The sequence below is a fragment of the Canis lupus genome, chromosome 1 (genome assembly GCF_011100685.1).
Source record: "Canis lupus familiaris isolate Mischka breed German Shepherd chromosome 1, alternate assembly UU_Cfam_GSD_1.0, whole genome shotgun sequence".
Classification (NCBI taxonomy): Eukaryota; Metazoa; Chordata; class Mammalia; order Carnivora; family Canidae; genus Canis; species Canis lupus.
In genome coordinates, this window is record NC_049222.1 from 24,106,102 (window position 1) to 24,130,516 (window position 24,415).

A 24,415-nucleotide genomic window follows, 5' to 3' on the forward strand; every position below is an offset into this window, starting at 1 on the left:
CACTTTTACCTCTACATCAAGTCATTTGTGTATCTATATTTATAGATAATGGTGCTGATAATGGTTAACAGTAAAGTTAGGACTTTGTAGTATTGTATAAAAATCATCAATTGCCAAATTCCTTATTAGTCAAGTAAGACACAGAAAATGACATTGTTAAATTCAGCGGATAGGTATTCGTTTCCATGTTCTTATGCCTTTCTGCCACAGAAATAGTGCTGGGTAGAACAGATTGATTTTGAACATTGTCAAGTTCTAGAAAGAGATCACTGGTGATGGGAAAGTTTCTATAATAGACAGTAGGTCTCAAGAGATGAGCAGCGTAGAATTCTAGACATAAAATAGCTACGGGGAGAAAAATTCATAACAAAAGCACTGAGATATTCACAGGTTAAAAGTCTTCTTTACTTTGACAACAGTAATAGCATGCTTGCTTGATGCTAGCCTACATCCACTAAAAATCTACCATAAAAGACATGAAATCTTAGCACCTACAGTCAGCTCATCAGGGAGAGGCCCACAAGGAGAAAGACAAAGGAAATTCAGGTCGATTCCCTATTTTACTCAACAAAGTCTTTCATTAAAATGAATGAACTAAGGATCACCAGAAAAAAATTTTTTAAAAGATTTTATTTATTTATTCATGAGAGACAGAGAGAGAGAGAGAGAGGGGCAGAGACACAGGCAGAGGGAGAAGCAGGCTCCGTGCAGGGAGCCCAACGTGGGACTTGATCCCAGGACCCTGGGATTATGCCCTGAGCCGAAGGCAGGTGCCAAACTGCTGAGCCACCCAGGTGTGCCAGGATCACCAGAAATTTATAGAAAATGAACAGCACAAAGGAAGAAATATTTAAAAGAATCTTAGCTCTCAGAAGAAATTCAAAAGGATCCTGAAGTCTTAAAAAAAAAAAAAATGAAAGTGGCTATAAAAAAAAAGTGATTTTAGGATAAGATAAAGGTATTGGGAATAAAAAATATTTGAACCTACTGAACTGATGATATGAGATATTAAGCAAATGTTAATTTCATATGTATGACACCAGTATTATAGTTATGATTAATTTTAAAAATTACTTGTTCAGAGATACATACTGCAGTAGTTACGATGGAATTATATGACGTCTCTGATTTGCTTTAAAATAACCCATTGAGGAAAGAATGGGCAGGAAAATATAGTTACATGTTGGTGGGATCCCTGGGTGGCACAGTGGTTTGGCACCTGCCTTTGGCCCAGGGCGCGATCCTGGAGACCCGGGATCGAATCCCACGTCGGGCTCCCAGGTGCATGGAGCCTGCTTCTCCCTCTGCCTGTGTCTATCATAAATAAATAAAAAAGTTTAAAAAAATATATAGTTACATGTTGGTAACTGCTGAAATGTGGGCGACTTGAACATGGGATTTCATCTTCTCTCTGCTTTTCTATGTATTTGAAATTTTTATAATAAAAAAATACTTTTTTTGTTGTTTTAAATTTTCAGTTTTAAGTAGGCTCCACGCCCAACATGGGGCTTGAACTCATGACCCTGAGATCAAGAGTTACATGTTCTATGGACTGAGTCAGCCAAATGCCCCATAAGAAAAGACTTTTGAAATGAGCAGTAAGAGTGCCAAAAACCAGAAAAGATGAATGAATGAATGCCATAGAGCTCCTTCATGTTACAGAATTAAAAAGGCAGACATGGAAACGTGAAATAAAATTTACAATAGAGGTATTTGATCATGGTCTAACACAAGTTCCATAAGAGAAAAAAAAAGAAATAATGGAAGGAAAGAAATGAGAAAGAAAAAAGAATTTAAAAAATCCTTTGGAAAAGAAAATATAGTGAACTGGCCCTACATGGATATGCATAATAAATGAAAATAAGCCCAAATCTGGATGCATCCTAGTAACATTTCAGAACTCTGAAGATAAAGAGAAAATTTTAAGTATTTTTAGGGAGAAAAAGCTAGTACGTATAAAGAAATGAGAATCTCAATGACATCAGATTTCTTACAGCAACATAAAATGGAGAAATATATTCAAAGATCTGAGGGAATGGGCTTTCCAGGTACACATCTCTACCTAACCAAACTACCACGTGAGGAGAAGACAAAGACATTCTTAAGGTAAGTAAAAATTCAGAAAGTTTTCTTCCATGCTTAATAAAAACATTTATTCAAAGGATGTACTTCAGAAAAATGAGACCAAGACGGAGAGGAATAGCACCGGGACAGAAATAGCACGTGAGAGAGACAACGGCAGTTGAGACACGAGAGTCAGTCTGCTGAGGGGGGCGCCTGCGGGGGTCAGTCAGGGAAGCCCTGAGGTTCCGGTTCAAGTCATGACCCGGGGTTGTGAGACGGAGCAGCAGGGTCCCCAAGCAGCAGGGAGTCGGCTTGGGATTCGCTCCCTCGGTCCCTCCCCACACTTGCTCTTGCTCTCTTTCTCTCATAAATAGATAAATCTTAAAAAAAAAAAAAAAAAAAAAAAAAAGTCTGCTGTGGGGTAGGACCCAGAAGTGAAGAAAGTCAGCAGGAAATTAAAGAGTCACTATACCTGATACTTGAAAGATTTTTACTTTGAGTTTCAAAAATTTTGTAATCTAAAACTACATATTCTACTATATTTATAAAATTATACTCTTGTTTAAGCGTAAATAATATATAATCATGTAATTTGAGAATCAATCTGTAGACAAAGTACAGAAAATAACAACACAATGTACATGTCTAAAAACCCTCTGTGCAATGTAGAAATGTTAATTAGCCAAAATTGAGGGATGGAATTAAGAGCAGATAAGAAACCTAAATACGAGACTTTCAACAGTAGGAAGCTAATAAAAACTGTCATTAGTTGCTACTGAAAGCTTTTTAGATATGTTATATAAAAACAAACTACTAGGAAAACTAAAAATAGTAACACAAACTGAGAGGTAGAGGAAGCAAGGTATTAGGAGGTAGGTAGGTGTTCACTACTATATTCAACAGTGGGAAGTGCACATACATGGTCTTCAGCCAGAATCAAGGTAAGGGAGGGTAAGTGTATCAGTCGTGATGGTAGTAAACCGTCAGAAACACGCAAAGCAAACAACCGACAGTGTTTATAGCTGAGAAGTACAATAAGAAGGTACCCAGGGGACACTGGGCTGTTTCCATGGCTTGGCTACTGTAGGCAATGCTGCTGTGAACACCAGGAGCATGCATCCCTTTGAATTCATATTTTGCATTCCTTGGGTATAAATGCCGAGTAATGCAATTGCTGTATCACAGGATAGCCCTATTTTTAACCTTTGAGGAACCTCCATACTGTGTCCACAGTGGCTGCACCACTTTGCATTCCCACCCGCCTGCCCACCGCAGTGCGAGAGGGCTCCCCTTTCCCCACATCCTCTCCAACACCTGCTGTTTCTTGTGTTGTTGATTTTAGCCATTCTGATAGCTGTAAGGGATTATCTCATTGTAGTTATGACTTATATTTCCCTGATGATTTCGTGAAGTATTTTTAACATAATTAGCCATTAATTTTTAACATAAGTAATACTGGCATTTACCTGGAAAAATATACACATTGTTTCCTTGGCCTGGTGTAAAGAGCTGCCCATCACTGAGTTTCACTGGCTCAAATGGACTGCCACTGGCAAACAAACATCTTCCCTGTTAAGAAATGAAATAATCTTAATTTGTAACTACATGGACTTAATGTGAATCCAAACAAAATTAAATCCTGTACTAAAACAGACCAATAGATTACTTGTCAATAGGCATAACTTACTACATAACTTAACCTTTCCATTAAAATTCTTATAATGAATTTTTATGCATAGCATACATTCACATAAAGTTGAAAACTATCTATTAATAAACTAAAAAACCCTGACGTTTCTATTTCCTTAAAAAGTTTAAAGTATAAATGGGCCAATAGATACCATCCCAAATAATATAAATCATGTGTGAATGAAGGGGAGCACATCAACAATTAGACCGAACACTGACTGTACATCTGTTATTTTTGGCTCCGTACCAGGTATCCTGTGTTAGCTGAGTTTAGCGTGCATAAAAAGCCTTATGCAATTATCATCTTCATTTCACAGACATAAAAAAAAGGGGATCTCTGGGTGGCTCAGCAGTTTAGCGCCTGCCTTCAGCCCAGGGCGTGATCCTGGAGACCTGGGATCGAGTCCCATGTTGGGCTCCCTGCATGGAGCCCGCTTCTCCCTCTGCCTGTCTCTGCCTTGCTCTCTGTGTGTCTCTCATGAATAAATAAATAAAATATTTAAAAAAAAAGAATTTCAGAAAACTACTGCTTAGATTTCCAAATACTTTGTAAAATTCACACATTACAATTGTAGCAGTTAAACTTGAATCCAGATTTTTTTTTAATTATTCCGAAGACCATGGTCTATTATGCTAAAGTATGACTAGAGTAAGTCATATTTTTTATTTCTATTTTTTGAAGATTATTTATTTATTTGAGAGAAAGCCTCTCTGTGCACAGGGGAGGAGGGGAGGGGCAGAGGGAAAGGGAGAGAGTGTTCCAGGTGGACTGTGCTCTAAGCACAGAGCCCATCTCAGGGCTCCGTCCCACGACCCCGAGGTCATAACCTGAGCCAAAATCAAGAGTTAGTCGCTTGAACAACTGAGCCACCCAGGCGCCCCAAAAGTAAGTCATATTTGAGTATCTGGATTAAGTAAGAGATGATTTGTAGAAAACTGAACTATCTCCACCCAGTAGGATGGACAAACTGACATGGCGACTGAACATTGGCAATATTCTAAACACAGAATAGTAAGTGCTAAGACAATGCTTTTGTCTTCTTCTCTCTAGATCTAAAAACGTATATTATACCAAGGTTGATTATTCTTTGAAGTAGACCGGACCATTGGCATTAGTGGATTTAACCAGGAATTTGACCCTTTGGACCATCTGAGGTCTACGATGTATATTAATTATTACTTTTACAAGACATACTTGCAGTTTCAAAATGACACAAAGTGTAGAACCTGTCCAACTATGCTAGTGGTGAGCCCAGGTGGCTATCCTGAAGCTACAATGTCAGGCAGATTTATCATTTTCTCCAGATAGCTATGCTTATTCTCTCTCTGTTCCAAGTATAGCTCTACTTGTGATGAAACTGTGTTTCTCTGAAGATTAAAGTCAGCTCATGGCTAATGCCATATGTTACAATGATAATGCGCATATTAACAGATGATTTTTGTGATACCACTAATTTTAATAGCTTTATAAACTGGTTTATACAATATAAGCTTTTTATAGGAAAAATGTTCCATTCTCATGATATCAGTAAATTTGGAGATTTAGAAAGATCTTGGACATCTTCTCTAGAATGGCAAGATTCTACAGTTCTTCAGGTTATTTTTTTTTCTTTCATAATCAGCCTACTGTTTAAATGTGGCTAGATCTTAATGATAACCAAGTGTTCTAATTCTGAAGTTCAAGAATTAAAAAAAAGTATTTTTTTTCACTAAGCAGCAGAGGGTGTTAGAGTAAGACCAAGACGTCTCTCTATTGAAAACAGAAGGACACTAAAAATTTAAGAGGTGACTGCAAATACATAATTTATGCCATTATTTTATGTAACACTAAGAAGGAATTTATGTAAAATTGATCTATGACAATGATTTTTTATCCTTTTTAGGAGATAATACAATATCGAGAAAAAATCTGCATCTTAGAATTGATGGAATACAATATATCAAATTAGTCTCCTTGGAGGATTTTTATTCATTCCAATAACATACATCTAATTACAACAGTATTTATTCACAAAATACAATTCTTAGATGTTTGGGCAGCCTTCTAGTAATATACAACGACTGCCCAAAACATTTACGTTTTAGATTTCTAAACTGCCAAAGCTCACTGATACACTGAGTATATCTATCAAATAGTCATTGTATAAGACTAAGATTTAATTTGGGGGCAATACCACTAATTTTAAGTAGAAAAGACTAGTAAACAGGATACCATACTTTGGTAAAAAGGTAAGACAGTGTAGTAAATAGAGACTGATTTTTATTTATTTATTTGATATCTAGATGCTTGATTTCAAAGAGAAAGATTTCAATAACTATTAGAAGTTTCAATGATTACTATAACCACTGGAAACCAATTTAGGAGGATTTATTTTGACTAAACTGAGTGGCAATATGAAATGAAAGGAATTTGGGGAGAATGTATGTATCAAATTTTTTGGCAGTGATGAGAAAAGAATGCTAAAGACATAAAGAGCATGGATACTAAGTATGGAAAGTTATGAGAAGGTTCTGCTTTGGCCATGATCTAGGCTGTTTCATACCAGTTCTCCCTCTGATAACAATGAGAAAAACTGGATAAAATGCATGAAGAATTTCTGTTAAGGAAGCAGTAGTCTTAGGAAGATAGTGAGAGCGTGGGTGTGGGAGATATTCAAGATGCACAAGAAGAGGAAAACAAGATATGTGAGCCCATATCTCACATGCTGAGAGCCTGGACAACAAAGCTCTCAGGAGTCGCACAATGACAGAGAGAAAAGTAAAGTTCAGGGACTGCTAGGGATGATGGGTGCTAATAAATACCCTCAGAACTTTTGATTCATGCCCAAAAGGGTTACACGCTGGGAGAAGGGGTAAACCACAGAATTCAAGCGGGCACCCCATGGATTGCATCCTGATTACATTACGGTGAGTTGCTCCAGACCAACACCTACCAGAGGGAAAGGGAAAGCCCCTTCACGCAGAGCCTTAAATTACTGCTCAACTGTTCACCCACACCATCTAGCACCCAGTAAGGAAGCAAAAAACAAAAATAAACTAGGCTTACAAAAATATAAGAACTGCATAGCCAAGAGAAAGACAAATAATAGAAGGACTCACAGAGAGTAAGGTATTTGTTGCTATCATACAGTAACTTTATGATTCATGCATGTGAGAAACTAAATGACAAGACAGACTGTTTTAGCAGAGAACCATAAGCTATGCAGAAAGATGAAATACGTATTTTTAAATTACTGTTAAAATTATGAGGTATGATGATACTGTGATTGTATTTTTAAAAGAACTCTTAACGTTTGAGAAATATACTGTAATACAATGAAGTGATGTCTTGAGAACGGCTTCAAAATAATCAACGGTGGGTAAGATGTACAAGAAACAAGATTGATGATGAGGTGATAATTTCTACAGCTGGTTCTGGTATACGGGAGTTGATTACACTATTTTCACTTCTGCATATGTTTGGAATTTTCCATAATAAAAAACGTTTTTAATAGAGTGGAGACAAAAACACTTATCATAGATTGGTTACCTATTCTGAAGTATATGATCCAACAAGTATTCCTGGTGGGTATCAATGTAAACAGCATTTAAATATCACTTCCTGGGACCACTTAAAGATCACTTTACAAGAACAATACAGAAGAAAGTGATTTTATGTGGAGATTACAAATAAATCCCTACAGAACAGTAGGAAAAAAATCTAACTGTCCTAATGGTATAGGAGCAGATATTCGTAATTGGGATATAACCCCATGGCAGTGTCAAAAAGTTCAAAAGAACTAAATCCTAAATGATTTGGATGAAAGTAAAAATTTGTTCCTGACAGCTGTCAGATAACGACTGAAAACAATGGCCCTCATAAGGACAAACCGTAACACTGAAGAGAGTGAAAAGAATTGTTTTATGAAACATGAGGGCAAGAAGGCAGACTTTATTTAATGAATTGACATTATGACAAAATGAATTGACTTATTTAATGAATATGACACTAAATAATTAGAAAAATAATCAAATGGAAATTCTACAAATGAAAAATACAATAAAATTAAGAAACTAATAATAGATTAGCATAGCTAAAAAGAATATATGCAAACTGGAATATAAGTCCAAGGAAAATCACCAGATTAAAACACAGTATGCAGGGGTACCTGGGTGGCTCAGACAGGTAAGTATCTGACTCTTGATTTCAGCTCAGGTCATGATCTCAGAGTTAGGGATCAAGCCCCACATTGGGCTCAGCGTGGTGTCTGTTTCTCCCTCTCCCTCTCCTCCACTTCCTCCTCTCTCTCTCTCTCTCTTTCAAGTAAATAAATAAAAATAATTAAAAAAAAAATCCACACAGTATGCAAACAGGATGGTATATATAGAAAGTAGTAGAAGAGATACATATGTAAAAAAGTCTGACATTCATATAACTGGAGTCCTATGAGAGGAGGGAGAGAATGTAGCCAACTCAGAGATATTTCTAACACAGATCACAAAGGAGGGCATCATGATAAAGAGTTCTACAGTCCCAGGTGGAATAAATATAAAAACCCCCACAAACTATGCCCATTGTAGTGAAACCCAAGACAAAATGATGTATCAAAAGGAAAACAGAAGTCAGAAAACAATAGAATAATATCTCTACCAAGTTTTACTTCTATGCACAGCGAAAAGATATCCTTCAAAATGAAGGCAAATAGATTATTAAGGGAAATTCATCAGACCCACATTCAAGGAAAATTCTTCTGGTAGAAGGAAAATGATCCAAGATAAAAGCAGAGACATAAAGGAAGGACAGAATGGCAAGAGAAGATATTAAAATGTATCAAAGTGAGTATTTTGTGTTTAGAACAATAACAGCTTTGGGGTTTAAGATACAGAGAGAATTAAAATCCACAACAAGAGCACACAAGACGTGGAGGTGTTAAAATGGAGATATAAGGGAATTACTTTCCAGAATTCATACATGCAATAATTTTATATCAGAAATTGATGATCCATGGGTGCACACTGTAATCTCTAGAGTGACCATGAAAAGTATTATGCAAGAATGTGTCACTAAGGCCAATAAGGGCAAACAGGAGACTGAACGAGTTCACATAATTATTAGTACCTCTGTAAGTGTATACGCTTCCTCAGCAGTGCACTCAGCCATCGCTGTAGGATTGCTTAATGCAAATATTACAGGTCTTTCATTGATATCAGCCATGGCTTTGATTACACCGGGAGTGAATAGTCGGCCGGCTCCTGCAACTCCTATGATAGATAAGGGGGGAGAAAAGCAACTTTTTTTTTTTACAGGTGACATAATTCTTATCCACAGCAGTTCTACAATAGGTTTAATACAACAAAAGCCCAGGTAAACTCCCATTACAAAGAAAGATTTTATATCGCTGAGAAAATGCCATGGGAACACAATCTCGAATCTGAAAAAAATAAAACGCTAAAAGTTTTCACTTAAATATTTATTGTTTATCTCACATAGTAAATTGTAGGAAATAAAGAAAGAGTATGACTATCTCCATCACTGTCTGGTGAAGAAGATAAAACTTGCTACAACGTGAATGAACCGTGAGGACTTTATGCTAAGTAAAATAAGCCAGTCACAAAAGGACAAATACTGTTACGATTCCACTTAAATGAGATACCTAGAATAGTCAAATTCATGAACACAAAAAGTAGAATGGTGATAGCCAAGGGCTAGGGGAAAGTATTTGCTTAATGGGTATGGAGCTTCAGGTCTGCAAACTAAGTTCCAGACACCAGCTGCACAACAATCTGAATGCATTTAACAATACCCAATTTTACACTTAAAAATGGTTATAAAGGCAAATTTTATTTTATGTGTATTTTATCACAAAAATAGATTTTTAAAAAGATAAAAACTTTCATCTCAAATGTTAAATTGTTAAACTCTGGTATTCATTACAAAATCATAGGAATTTAGAAGGGATAAAAAGTCATCTTGACTAAAGCAATCTACTTTCTTGATTCAATTTAATGACCTTCTCTTAACCCCTATCACATCTCAGACACTGTATTAGGCCACTGGGATATAAGATTGAGTACGATGCAGCTTACAGTTGAAAAACAAAGTCAACAGAAAAAGAGAAAATGTGTAACAGGTGCCAAGTATTCAGTGTTACAGAAGCACAGCATGAAGAACACTCAGGCCATGATGGGAATCTGGGGACCAAGCAATGGCTCAGCAGAGTACTTCTCCAGTTCATCTAGTAAGAACACTTGTATTCAACAGTCAAAACAATTAATTTTCAATTCCATTTTATAAAACAGTATGAAATAAAGAAAAATACTGATCTAGAGACGAGAGTTTCAGGGTTTACTCTGTGTCACTCCTGGCCTTATGAAATAGTGAAAAAACTTGGGCAAGTGGTTTAACATCTCTGTGCCTAATTTTCTTATGTAAAAAAGGAATCTGAAATGCAGGATCACAGGGGAAGAGAGGAAAAAAATTAAATAAGACAAAATCAGAGAGGGAGATAAACCATAAGAGATCTTAACAATAAGAAACAAAAAGAGGGCTGCTGGAGGGGAGGGGGGTGGGGAAATGGGGTAACTGGGTGATGGGCAATAAGGAGGGCACGTGATGGAAGGAGCACTGGGTGTTATAGAAGACTGATGAGTCACTGACCTCTACCTCTGAAACCAATAATACGTTATATGTCAATTAATTGAATTTAAATCAATTTTTTTTAAAAAGTAATTTATATTCAGTGTTTCTTCATGTGGAGGGGTGTGGACATATTTTTAGGAGTCCATAAGTTCTAAAAGAATTAAACATTTTTAATTTTTGTTTCCTTGATCCTCCAGAGTCAATGGACAGATTCTCAGGTTTCCATATTGAGTTTTGAGAGGAACTGATTGGATGATCTTTAAGATGTCCTCTTGCTCTAAAAAATTATGAGTTCTAATCAGTGAAGAAGCTAATAACCATAGAAACTGTGATTGTTTTACTATTTAACATTCAAAAGGGCTTCTACAAGAAAGTGGTATAATTACTAAAAAAATTATAGATCCAAATCTCACAGCTATATAGGAAATGAAAGGCTCCTCTTTTAAAGACTTTACATTTTCTGGGGCATCTGGGTGGCTCGGTCAGTGAAGCATCCGACTCTTGGTTTTACCTCAGGTCATGATCTCAGGGTCCTGAGATCGATCCCTGTGTCAGGCTCCATGCTCAGCGTGGAGTCTACTTGTCCCTCTACTCTTCCCACCTGCTTACCTCTGCTCACTCTGTGTCTAAAATAAATTAATCTTAAAAAAAAAAAAGGACTTTTACATTTTCTGCTGTGAACCCAATGCCATTTTGGCATAGCTATGCAGTGCCTGACTCTCAAAACATACCAAAGCTTTCTGCTTTGTTGCCAACGCAAAGCCTTGACTCTGCATAGGACTGTCTTGGTTCAGCCTGTCAGGTGACCTTGGTCTTTTTCAGGTTTTGAGGGCAGCAGTCACGCCAATTCTAAAAGCAAAGCATGATCAACTGCACAGCTTCCCATACTTAAAAGCACAGGCAACATCTGTTAATTGAACTTTACACGCTATGACCAAAAGGCTATCACAGAAAACCACACTATATGCTGAAAGCAAGATAAAATCAGTCGTTTGATTTTTAGTACTGTCCAGTAGTTATGACCGGCAACATATAGTGAAGTGACACATTGATTTTTCGACAACTCTACTCACCAATTATAGCTGAAGGCCTGAGTATATTGACTGCATCTTCAAAAGTATCAGGTATGATCCCTGGGGCTGAATGAGCAAATGGTTCCTGATGATTCTCTATTTTAGCTTTCCGCCCCTGAATTTTTTGGGAAAAATACATATTTTTTTAGTAGATGCTTACTGAGGATTAATCGAAAAGACATCATTATGAGTCACACATTGTCTCTACAATAGGAATGTCTTTTCATTCTCATTTACTTTCCTCTTCAACATCTATCTTCCAATTCTATCTTTGCAGTATCCACAAAATCCAGATACAAAAAATAAATGAAATTCCATCATAACCAGGAACTTTCTAGCCCCTCTCAAATACTCACTTTGTGAAAGTGCTTCTAAATCCAAAATGGCACAAAGGCTTATAATCCCTTATCTGGGCTAGATGTATTTTGGAATTCAGAATTTTTCATGTTTTAGTAATATATTATGGCAATATATCCAATATTATAAATCCCTCCAACATGGGCACCCCAAACTAACAAAACTTAGGACTAGTACGCTAAGTACAAAAGATCAAGACTACAAATATCCTCTCTGGCTTTGCTACCAGGTAAGTTCAAGCCAATCAGATTTATTACCAATTTAAAAAGAAAAACAACTTTGGGATTTCAGAGTTGCAGATTAACATCGTGGTCTTGTACTAGCAAAAGTTCCGAAATGAGAGGAACGGAATTGTGGTTCAAGATGGCTGAATGAAGAAACGTGCTTTCCTCCCGAAATCCCAGGCAAAAACTATAAAAATTATATCCTTAGTAGTGTTACAAGGCCAGGAGACATACCACTGACAAACTACAACAATGAGGAATTTCTCAACAGTGTGAAGCAGGCAAAAACACATTGAATGCAAAAACCAACCAGGCTGAGAAATCCACTTCCTTATTTTGGCAAAAGAGAAGACCCTGCTGCAGAGGTGAATTCTTCTATCAGAACTCCGGAATGACCCCAGGTAAGAACTAGCGGGGTCTGGGAAAAGCAGCATACCATCATCAGCTGGATGGGAAGTTAATCAAAGGGCCGACATATAACCTAAACAGATCCAGGTTCTCAGAAGAGTGGCTTCTTATGCTTGCCCCCAGGAGGACCACAGCTCTCCAATATGTGGGTTCAACAGGAAATTCTCAGTTTTAAAAAGCAGGGTAGTGTTTGGGTCACCAGGAGAGACTGGACACCTAAAACCCATAGGTCAAGCTATTCACACATCCTGAAAGAAAACTATACCCTCAACTTGCAGATATACAGGGATTCTCATCTGTGCTCACCTGCTGCATATATTCATTCTAGACCCAACTCGTAACAAATATATAAAAAAAATTAGAAAACATTTATGAAAACTAGCATCACAAAAGGATGCATCAAACTGCGGACCAGTAAAAACAGCCTTCTAAAAGAACAAGGTTTATGATCCTTGTATCCTACAGAGAAACAAATACGTGGTTACAGCTCACTTGGGAGGCGGCAGAGCCGAATGGTTAAGAGACCAGCTTCACGGTCAGGCTGCCTGGGTGTCACTCTTACAGCCACTACATACATGCTGAAGACCCTGGAAAAGTCACCTGCCCTTTTCAAACTTCAGTTTCCTTATTTGTAAAACTTCACAGAATTTTTGAGAAGATTATATGAGGTAATACCTGTAGAGTCTTATCACGAGGTCTGGTACATTTTAAACTACTATTTTAAATTATGTATAATTTAAGTGCTCAAGATTTTTTATTCAGATGCTTTTTCGTTTTATTTCTTGTAGCAACAGTTGCTAGTATTAGTTAAGAAAAAAGATTTAAAAAGAAAAAAGATTTCAAAGCTGAAACAAAGTACATTGAAATAAATCTGCTCCAAAGATGTATGTTTCAAGTCACTGCTGTATGTCATTACGTACAGCAAAAATACAACAACATTGTGTCCTGGATAGGTTCAACCAGGAAAGAGTTTACCTAACGTGTTAGACGAATAAAATACAAGGCATTTCTTAAGCTACTAAAAATAGCAATCAGTTCTAGGGAGGCAGGCAGGTGCAAGGGATACTAAATTAATGGGATGGAAGCTCTTTATTATCCACGAACTGGCTTCAGGAAAGGGTCCAGGGATTTCTCTTAGACTGCTACAAGGGCTTATACTCTCTGAATGGTTAAAGAATTTCTGCTCAAATGCCAGGTGTCCTGCTAACAATTTAATTAGAAACTTCTGAGGTCCCATTAAAACCTAGTTTTAGCTGAGTGAAGTAAGCCAGTCGGAGAAGGACAAACATTATATGTTCTCATTCATTTGGGGAATATAAATAATAGTGAAAGGGAATATAAGGGAAGGGGGAAGAAATGTGTGGGAAATATCAGAAAGGGAGACAGAACGTAAAGACTGCTAACTCTGGGAAACGAACTAGGGGTGTTGGAAGGGGAGGAGGGCGGGGGGTGGGAGTGAATGGGTGACGGGCACTGGGGGTTATTCTGTATGTTAGTAAATTGAACACCAATAAAAAAAAACAAAAAAAAAACCCTAGTTTTAGAAAGGTGAAGTACAATTTTATTTATATGGTTGCTTGATCTCGTTAGGGTCAGAGAACAAAGCAAGAGAGAATATGTCCGGTGCCAACGTGGAGATGATGACTTGACTATGAAGCAAGAGTCTTTATGAAAGACAAAAAGGAGACTAGAGGATTTCTGTTGAGAACATACCAGAAGGTCTCCAACTGGTACAATCTGGATAGTCCAGTGTGATACAATATTTTAAGAACTGATAATATTTCTAAAAAGTCAAACCAAAAATATCATTGTAACAACATTCTTTTGCTTCTCCGAGATTTAGATACCTTACCTTAAATAATAAACCAAACTTGTCAACCATCCAAATTTTCTTTTGTGCCTCTTCTTCTGAGAGGCCATTTTCTACCATAGCCATAACTATGAGATTTGCAATTCCAAGAGCAGCCTGTCCAACAAAACATAAATTTAAAAAATAAAGACCAGGGTACGATACAAGCTTGAATTACTTTATATATGAGGACTGTCTATCATGAGGAATATTTGGTTCATTCTTCTGTAACAAATCACACAAAAATTGATTCTTAGTGATATTCTCTCTAAACATTTTAAATTATCTACTTTACAAAGAGATCTTCAATTCATACAAGATCTCAACAAAATTAAAAGCTCATTATGTCCCATTTTTCCAACTCTAAAGCAGAATGTTGGTTTTAAATTCTAAAAGCTTACACTTACCTCTCCTGCTCCAAGGAATAAGATTTTGTGTTCTGAGAATGATTTACCAATAACTTTTTGTGCTGCAAGAAGACCTGCTAGAGCTACTGCAGCTGTTCCTGTAAGAAAAATAAAGATTTTTAAAAAAAGATTTGTTTGAGGAAGAGAGAACGAGAGAGTGCACGCCAACATGGGGGAGGGACAGAGGCAAAGAATCTCAAAGTCAACTCCTGGCTGAGCACAGAGACAACTTGGGGCCTGATCTCACAACCCTGAGATCACGACCTGAGCAGAAATCAAGTCGGACACTCAACCGAACTGAGCCACCCAGGCGCTCCCCAAAATAAAGATTTTTTAAAATAAACAATGGGCACATTAAAAACATAATTTAAACAGAGTAGGGATCAAAAACCTGTGGGGTTTTTTTTTTTGCTTTACCTTGAATATCATCATTGAAGGTGCAATACTTTTCTCGATATTTTCTCAAGAACCTGAATGCATTATGATTTCCAAAGTCTTCAAACTGAATAAGTGTGTTCTGTCCATATCTAAAAACAGCAAGATCCATAATGGCGGTGTTGAAAATGCCACTATTCAATAGCTTTCCTGTCTAATACTCCTTATGATCTCATTTAAAAATAATGTATCATGTTAGTCCATTTAAGGCCACCTCGCAATTTCTGGAGCCTGTGAAAACTGGAGTCGAGATGTAGAAATCTATTACTCATTCAGAAAATTTTATGGGGTCAGCCTATGGGATATTAATCAGTACAAACTATTTCCAAGTACCTATGAGGTTGCCCAGCACATATAAGCATGAAATAACTTCCTAAAAGGAAACTTTTATCTGAGTCTCATAAAGTATATAATTTATATGTGTATTCTTATTATATTAGCAGTCAAACAGCAACACAGGACAGTTTATATAAGAGGTTAAAAAATCATTTCTGCAGGACTTCACGGGGATTCAAAGTAAGATACTAATCGTCTTGGTAAGCTGGGGTAAGGGAAGGCCTAAAAAGGAGGTAAGACTTTATTTGGGCCCTGAAAGAACAAAAAGTAAAGAGGTAGGAAGAAAAAAAAAAGGTGTAGTTTGGTGACACTGAATTTTCAAAAGTCAAGTTATATATTTCAGGGTTTATATGAAAGGATAAAGAGAAGTTGGTTAAGGTAGGCTGGGGCCATATAGAAGAGAATCTTAAATGCAAAATTAGGGAATGAGGACTTTGTTCTGTATTCAGTGATATGTAGCATATACTAGTGTGTGGAGAAGCAGCTAGGAGGCTCCTATGGTACGGGGACAAGAAAATCTGAAGGAGAAGCCACGAGAGGTTAAAGGGACAATTATGAGACATTAGAATGAGTAAACAGAGCTTGATGAGGACCACCTGGGAAGTAAGGGAAAAGCTGTTCAAGTGCCACGACAATATGGATGACTAAGAAGACACTTTGATTGTCCAAGGTAGGGACGTGAGGCAAAGGGGAAGAGATGACAATTTCTGGGAAGATGAAAAGTTCAGTTAAAAAAAAGAAGTATTTCATTGTATGGCTACACTACAAAGTGCTTATTAAATTCTTGAATATGTGAAAAAAAAAAGTTTAGTTTTAGATGTCAACTTTGACTCTGAAAAGGCATTAATTTTTCAGTATCTTCTATGTACTAGTAATGTAAAAGGTAGGGCTGGGCTAGGTCATGAAGAGTTGGGACTTTACCCTATGACAACAGGGAACTACGGAGCAATTTCAAGCAAAAGAATGACATGATGAAGTGCATGTTTTTTATAAGATTAACTGGGAGGTAAGGTGGAGATGAAATGCAGAGGAGAGAAATTGGAGGCAGGTTTAGAAGTACCCCGGAGAGAGAGGAGGATCTGCAGAAAGGCTGTGAGGATGGAAAAGAGGAGATGTATCTCTGAGGCATTTAAGTGGGAGTACCATCTGGGTCTGGGAACTGACAGACTGCGTAGGGCTTGATGGAGAAGGAGGAAGAGTCAAAGATAATATCAAGAGCAAAGTTTTGGCCAGAGGGTGAATGTTGTTGCCACTAACAGAGGCTGGCTAAAGGGAAGATGGGCAGTTTGCTAAGGGAAGTTGTTTTGCACATGAATATGAAGGAGCAACACAATGTCTAGATGGAGGATTCTGGACGTCGGAGATGCAGGTCTCAGAGAGAGGCTGGACTAGAGATGGGTTTTCATGGGTTTAGGAGTCACAGAGCTCACACGACTCAAAGAGAAGAGAACTATGGACTCATCCTCATTTAATGAAAGTGAGCGAGAAGAACCAGTGAAGATGACAAAGACAGAGGTGGAAGAAAGATCAAGTTAGGAAAGCCCTCTAGTAGTTAAGAGAGAATTTCAAGGATGAAGAAGGAGGAAACCTGATCAGATGCTGCAGAGGTGGAAAGGGAGGAAGACCAATGGTTAGTGAATTTAAAATATGAAAGCCGCCCAAGAGTCCCAGGAATGGTGGAAGGGAGCCCAGGTGCTAAGGGCTGGAGGAAGGACTGACAGTGAGGGTCTGGCAGGAGCAGGGAGTGCAGCCTTCCCACAGGAGGTCAGGTAACGCAGGAGGGCAAGACAGGCTGTCACCAGCATCAGCACACCGAGGCGGGCAGGACAGGACCCAAGCTCTCAAAAACGTTATCTCCTTCTATGCATCTTCAAAAGAGATAAAGGAAAACAAAACTGTGGTGCCTTTCTTTTAGTAATTGAAGATGCCTTCATTTACTCAAACTTAAAAAAAATACCTGTCAGTAATGGCTTTCATAAACTCATCAATCAGGTCATCATAACGTTGTGATCGATCTCTTTTCTGATATAAGCCCATGTAAAATGGATCTTTTAAGAGTGCCTATAAGATAGACCAAATGTAAAAATAAAATCATTTTGTTATATAACCAGCTGAAACATATTCTATAAAGCAAAAATCGCAATTTAAAAAGTTACTAATGTAATTTTTAAAACCTTACTACATTTCCTTCCAGAAACTCTAAACAGGCTTAATTTACTGTTATTTATATAAATACTGAAAGTTTGGGAAACAGAGGTTTGCTGGAGGGAAGGGGGAGAAGGGATGGGGGACGGGGTAGCTGGGTGACAGGAGGGCATGTGATATGATGAGCAGTGGGCGTTATACACAATTGATGAATTACTGAAACATACACTTGAAACTCATGATGTACTATATTTAAATTAAAAAGAAAAGCATAGTTTAAGCAAAGACTAACTTTCATCAAAAAAATTTTCCCATCTTATATTATCTTCAAAGGAAGAGTGTAATAAAACTTTTGTTTTTCATATACAGGAGGAAGATCAAAAGAGGAAAACGGTTTTACTCACTGGATTATCCGTTCCTACATCAATACACACAGGCAGGCATCTATCAGGCCGTATTCCTGCACAAGCTGTATACAAACAAAGTTTTCCTACTGGGATTCCCATTCCATAGACACCCAGATCTCCGAGACCCAGAATTCTCTCTCCATCAGTCACCACAACAGCCTTAATTACAAAAAAATATATAAATTAAAAGTTGTCAAAAATAGGGTACTAGAGAAAAAGGCATTTGAAAAAAAAATATTCTCTTCGTATATTTTCACTGTCAGTTTAAAAAATTGCTTCTGGACTAACTTCCAAGTAAACCAAACAAGCACACTTAAAATTCTAGGATTTCTATAATCTAGGTATTAAAATAGAGATGAACAAGATGTGATTTCCCTTAGTCTTTGGTTTAGAAACAGAATGCTTCTGACTGGAGGTTCAGCTTATATATCTTCACAAAGACTAAACTGGGGAGAGGCAGGCAAACTTCTGATAGAGATTAACCAGAAGAGAAAAACAAGGTTAGAAATGAACATGCTGGGGCAGCCCCGGTGGCGCAGCGGTTTAGCGCCGCCTGCAGCCCAGGGTGTGATCCTGGAGTCTTGGGATCGAGTCCCACGTCTGGCTCCCTGCATGGAGCCTGCTTCTCCATCTGCCTGTGTCTCTGCCTCTCTCTCTCTCTCTGCATCTCTATGAATAAATAAATAAGATCTTAAAAAATTTTTAAAAAATAATAATAATCTTTAAAAAAAAAAAAGAAATGAACATGCTGCTCCCACGTAATAACCTAGGCCAAACAAGAAACACCTGAACAACAGTGGGGGGCAGAAAAAAGATCTGAAATAAAAAAATATACCTATCTACAAGGTTTTAAGATGATGTTAGGAGTTTAATTATCTAGCCAAATTGTTTTCTAGATTATTAGAACTCACGATTATTCATCAAAGGTTATTTTGGTGAGGAAGACATGTTATAAAGGCAAGTAAGATTACTGCCTGTAATAAGCACTGAAGTCTACCAAAAGATCCTAAGTAAGCCATTAGATTTTACTTTGTGAAAGATAGCCAGATTGATCAAGATTTGTATTTATTACATTTGAAACTCTTAAAGAGTTTTAGATTTGCTTAAGGATCTAAAACCTATCTGAGATTTAGGGAAAAAAAAAAAAAAGCATAATCCTCTCACTACCCACCAAAAGGTAAAGTTTTTATGGCATTTTAATGTTTTTTCTCTACCTAGAACAGTATCAACCGAAACAGAAAAGGAATATAGAGAAGGTGAGAAACCCCAGTGGTAGCGATAGTGATAGGTTCACCTCGTGAACTCCCATTTCAGTCCGAGTCAAACTCTGTACTGGTGACCATTTTGCAACTATTATTATCACGATTTCCTCAGAGCACTAAACTCGCATGTATGCGAGTGCAAAATAAATCAGCAACAATGAAAACTATCTTGTAAATTCAGAGGTAACTTACAAAGAAGGAAAAAAACATCTTGAAGAGGAAGGTTGTGCTATTAGTAGTACCTTAACATGATTTTCTGGCCAGTTATCCACAATTGATCTAACATGACCTCTGTCTGAGATTGAAATAAATAATCCCCTGCAACAGAACAAAAACACCTTTGCATTTCACAACAGTTTTTTGTTTTCTCCTAAGTTTTTGTTCATAACTGGAATATTTAGATATTTTAATAAAACATCAAGACACAGTATTATTTCCGAGCAGATTTAGTGAAATCATACTGGATTATTTTCAAACATTTTCAGCTACTTCAAACTGTAATTGCATTGCTCACACGGAAGCTGCAACAAAGATCATTATTAAATGGCATAATCGTTTTACCCAAGAAGAAACTCGATACACCTCTGGTAGAAAGCAGTATAAAAATAAACCATCAACGCAGGAGAGCGTAATAAAGCTATGTAAACTACTATTAAAACTCAGTAAAACTGATCGTTTGAAATCTGAAGGAGCAGGAAGGGAACAGAGAAAAGTAAAGTAACTTCATGCAAGAGAAGCCACCTTTGAAGCATTAGGAAAAAATGAAGTTATTTTCAACACACAGTATACTGCTATCCAAGTGAGATAAAGCATCTGGATTTTAAAAAAGAAGAGACAAAAAGAAGAAGGGGATGGGGGAGAAAATGAGTCAGGTACAGAGGAAGGCCAACAGGTCCCAGGGCCTTCACACTGGTTCTTACACTGAACTTTCTCATTGGTATCTCAACTTTGGCATTGCTATCCTAGCTCAAATGTGTTTATTTATTTATTTATTTATTTATTTTTTCAAATGAGTTTAAACAGTTTCTCAACCATAGCTATATACTAGAATCACCCGATGGGCTTTTTAAATAATGCCAGGGCCCCCATCCCCAGAGATTCTGATTTAACCGACCTGGAGTTTAGGTCAAGATTTACTTGATCTAAATACAAGACCATCTTCTGTGTAAAAAAACACAGTATCTGCCCTCACCCCAAAGTCATACTCTCCATGCTTCATGTCACTTCTGAGCACTGGACACATGTCAGAACCACACCAGAAACTTCTATGAAACATCTACATGGGGGCCCAAGTCCAGCCTGACTGAACCAGAATCTCTATAGGTGGGGCCCAGGGATAAATAGGTCTTTTTCTCCTTGCCCTTTAATCTGGATTGAGAACCCCTATTCTGAATGAAAAAGAAACTCTAAAGGAGCTCAACCGCTGCGTTAACTTAAGAAATGTTTAAGACACATTAGCTGATGTCAGTACACAGGATACAACAGACAGTGTTCTCAAAGTATCTTCCAGGGAACACCTGCAATACCGTTGCCAACCGTGTTCATTAAAATGCAGACCTCCACATCTTCTCCTTTTTCATTAAAATCTTGGGAATGAGAAGGAGAGGAAGGTTGGCACGGATCATCATTTTAAGTCCCACGGTGTTTTGTTACACACATTAAAGTCTGAAAGCCACTAGGTTAGATGAGAGGCGAGTGAAGATCAACGCTACCCACACATTACTGAGGCTACATCTGTATCAGCAGGACATGGGAAAGGCATGAGGACGATGAAAACACTAACAGGTGAGAGGAACGCAACAAGAAAACACAAATTAAAAGTTTACGAGGAAACGGTCTCCTCAGTTCCTCCTGTGACCTCAGCTGCTTTTGGGTAGGCGCTAGCATCCCGATTTTATGAGAAAACAGATCCAGAGGGAGAAAGAGACTGATGAGAAGACCTCAGTAGACGTCCACTCCAGTACTCTATTTACAATAGTGGAGGTGCTAGAACTATTTGAAATTGAAATTTGAAGAAGTTCATAAAAAAAGAACAAACAATAGAAATTAAAGGCAACAAAAAAATGAGAATCTTTTAATTTGGGCAGACTGTCAAGTTGATATCAATGAGAACTCTGGAGAATCTGCTACCAAAACTAAAGTACCCCCTGTTTTTGGTACAGAAATGCACAGTTCTTCTAACAATCATAATAACTTACAGAGGATTAGGAATGAATGGTGCCGTTTCTACAAAAGCAAGATATGAACGTGTTGGGTTTTTACTGACCCTTTTTTATCCTAATGAAGCTTTTGGGAGGAGGGAAACGTGATTGACATAAGATCGCAATCTTTAAAGAGAAACGTAAGGGGTGCTAGGGAGTGCTATTTTTCCTACACAATCATCATTTACAAAAATATTTTTGAAAATCAGCCTTACTTAGGTCTTCTAAAGATGTGTCCATACTGGGAACAGGCAAGACCCACTGTTGGCGTGTACACAATCGGCATCAGACTTTCGATATCATCTTGCAGAATTCTATAAAACAGCTTTTCATTTCTTTCTTGTATTCCCATTATATAGATGTACCTGAAATTAAGCGTCCAAAATAATGTCTACATCAGTCAGCATTTATGCTCAAAGTTTTGGCCTTTGGAAATTACACCTAAACATCTAAGATGGAGGACTAGCTTCCCTACCAGAAAAACAAAACCCTAAGTTATTATTATTTAACACCAAGGACAAAAATTAACTAAAATAAAAAATGTTCTTAAATAGCAGATGATAACGAAGAAGAGGAGGAGGAGGAGAAAAGCAGGAATAGCTACTATTTATTGAGCCCTCTGCTGTGAGTCAGGCTCCACACCAGGCACTAGAAATGCAAAGACTACCGTGAGACCACCCTACCCTTAAGGAAATAACCTTCAAGGTGGTGGACATGTAAATATGGAAGCAAAATAAAGTGGGATTGATTCAAATATTTACTAAGTGCCAGGCACTATTTTGGACTCCCGGGATATAAGAAGTAACCCCTGTCCTTGTGGAGTTATAATCCAGTAGGCTTAACGGCATTATGAAGTCTTTAAAGGAGCACAGAGGTGCCACAAAGACAACGGTCAATTCATATATATGTATAAATGGCTTTTCAAGAATAAAGTTGAGAAAACTTGGAAATATTGGCTTGAAAAAAACAAAAAACAAAAAACAAAAAAACAGTGGCTGGGGCGCCTGGCTGGCTCAGTCAGAAGAGAGTATGGACTCTTGATTTGGGGATTGTGAGTTGGAGCCCCATGTTGGGTATAGAGATTACTAGAAAAAAAAAAAAAGAAAGAAATGGACTTAAAAATAAAGAGCTGTAGCTTCTACTATTAATAAAGAAAGAAAGAAAAAGAAAAAAAACCAGTGATCACCTTGAATTAAATACATGTAAAACAGACTCATTACTTTTCACTCAAACTTGTCTCTCCTCTTGTTATCTGACCGGATGGGAATCACAGATCCCATTCTTGATTTCTTCCTCTCCCACTGTGCCTTTCCCTAGTGCAGTAAGTCAACAAGGCCTAGCGTCCTCCGGCTAAATCATTTTCAAATATATCTCTATATATACCTTCAACTTCCTTCTAGCCTAAAATACACCTCCCCAAATACAGTCCCCAAGCAGGACTATAAACCCAAGCCCTGCTTTACTTACTGTTCAGTGTCTTTCCTATCTCCTTACCTAACTTCTTGAAAGTTTGCATTTCCCTTCATGAGAATCCCAATCATTTCTCAGTCATTGTACTTTTCCGTTTGCCCCATCAGATCAAAGAAATCACTCTCACCTGTCATCAAACAATAATTTCCTGTACTTAACAAACCCAAAAGATATTTTTAATTCTGCATGCAGACTGATCCCTCTACCCAGAATACCATGCCCTTCTTTCTCATTTTACCTGCCACCTGTAATACGCGGTTTAAAACTCAGCACAGGCATCACTTCCTCTAGGAAGCTTAAATGAACTCCCCAAGTCCAGTGAAGGGCCCCTATTTGCGCTTTCAGAATATCCTCTGCATGTACCTTTTCCTCCTTGTTCTGCACAGTGTAGTATAGAGTACAATGATGATCACAGTGTAACTAGTTATTGATGAGCTCCTAGAAGGCAGGGCTGGGATGATGACACATTCTAGTTTGCCTGGGACAGCTTCAGTTATGCTTCTTTTTCACTCCCGTAGATTGGATTATATATTATATGGTCACCTATCATTTACCTACTTTACATCCTTAGTGGCTAGTACAGTGGCACACACAAAGTAGAAGATTAACAAAAGTTGAATAGAAAGGGTACAAATCAGGGCAGCGCAGTTGGCTCAGCGGTTTAGGGCCTGATCCTGGGGTCCCGGGATAGAGTCCCACATTGGGCTCCCTGCATGGAGCCTGCTTCTCCCTCTGCCTGTGTCTCTGCTTCTCTCTCTCTCTGTGATAAAATCTTTTTTTTTTTCTTTTTTAAAGAAAGGGTACAAATCAGATGACAGCTTTTGCTCCTAAACATTCCATTCAAGGCTGAAATGCTCTGTGATTTTAAGCTTAAAAAATAGATTTCTCCTAAATCTTATAATAGTGAACACAGTATTCAATGAAATAAAGGAAACAGTCATTATAAAAATAAGTTAACTCCTAAAACACAAACTTCATTATGAGACTGCATATTTCTTATGCAATAATAATCATAATGCTCCCAATTCTTCTGATCAGAGCATCAATAAAGAACTAGACATCTAATCAACTCTTACTTTTCCAAAGGGCCATTCATTTTTTTCACGTTTTTATGAAATCGTAAAGCTTGAATATCCTGTGTCTCTATTTTGGGAGGTAGAAGTCCTTGAAGACCAAGCATTTGTCGCTCTTGTAATGTAAATGCCATTCCCTAAAAAAGAGAAAAGGATTAAAAATTATTGCTCACTGAGGTTGCAATGATGCTATTCTGCAAAAATGTAATTTAGATGTAAATTTTAAAAAAATCAGTAAGGTATCATTTTGCCCAGACTATAAAACATTTTTATGACTGATCATCTCTATTATTGGTGAGGGTGTGGTAAAAGTTACTCTCACATATCAATGCTGGAAAAATAAACAGGCTTAAGCTTTTTAGAAGACAACTCAAAAATATTCTTAAATTTTAATGC

General features: G+C 37.5%; 1 protein-coding gene and 1 long non-coding RNA gene across 5 annotated transcripts in view; one reads left to right on the top strand and one right to left on the bottom strand.

Moving 5' to 3' along the window:
• LOC111095221 overlaps positions 1 to 14,304 on the top strand; it is a 36,356-nt gene extending 22,052 nt beyond the window's left edge. The window contains exon 3 of the long non-coding RNA XR_005353476.1: positions 14,025 to 14,304. This is a non-coding gene — a long non-coding RNA (uncharacterized LOC111095221). The remainder of the gene's footprint in view (positions 1 to 14,024) is intronic.
• The window catches only part of ME2 (malic enzyme 2), a 48,584-nt gene that overhangs the window by 9,371 nt on the left and 14,798 nt on the right, over positions 1 to 24,415 (bottom strand). For 3 of the 4 annotated variants that reach the window (XM_038525993.1, XM_038525995.1, XM_038525994.1), the window contains exons 3-13: positions 24,023 to 24,156; positions 21,692 to 21,841; positions 19,518 to 19,593; positions 18,011 to 18,172; positions 17,419 to 17,522; positions 15,108 to 15,217; positions 14,691 to 14,788; positions 14,287 to 14,400; positions 11,446 to 11,560; positions 8,852 to 8,994; positions 3,531 to 3,633 (exon numbers count right to left, since the gene is read on the bottom strand). In XM_038525993.1, the coding sequence (XP_038381921.1) occupies positions 3,531 to 3,633; positions 8,852 to 8,994; positions 11,446 to 11,560; positions 14,287 to 14,400; positions 14,691 to 14,788; positions 15,108 to 15,217; positions 17,419 to 17,522; positions 18,011 to 18,172; positions 19,518 to 19,593; positions 21,692 to 21,841; positions 24,023 to 24,156 (1,309 nt within the window). Of the gene's footprint in view, positions 1 to 3,530; positions 3,634 to 8,851; positions 8,995 to 11,445; positions 11,561 to 14,286; positions 14,401 to 14,690; positions 14,789 to 15,107; positions 15,218 to 17,418; positions 17,523 to 18,010; positions 18,173 to 19,517; positions 19,594 to 21,691; positions 21,842 to 22,970; positions 23,074 to 24,022; positions 24,157 to 24,415 lie in introns of those variants that run through there. The other variant, XM_038525996.1, reaches the window with a different exon arrangement.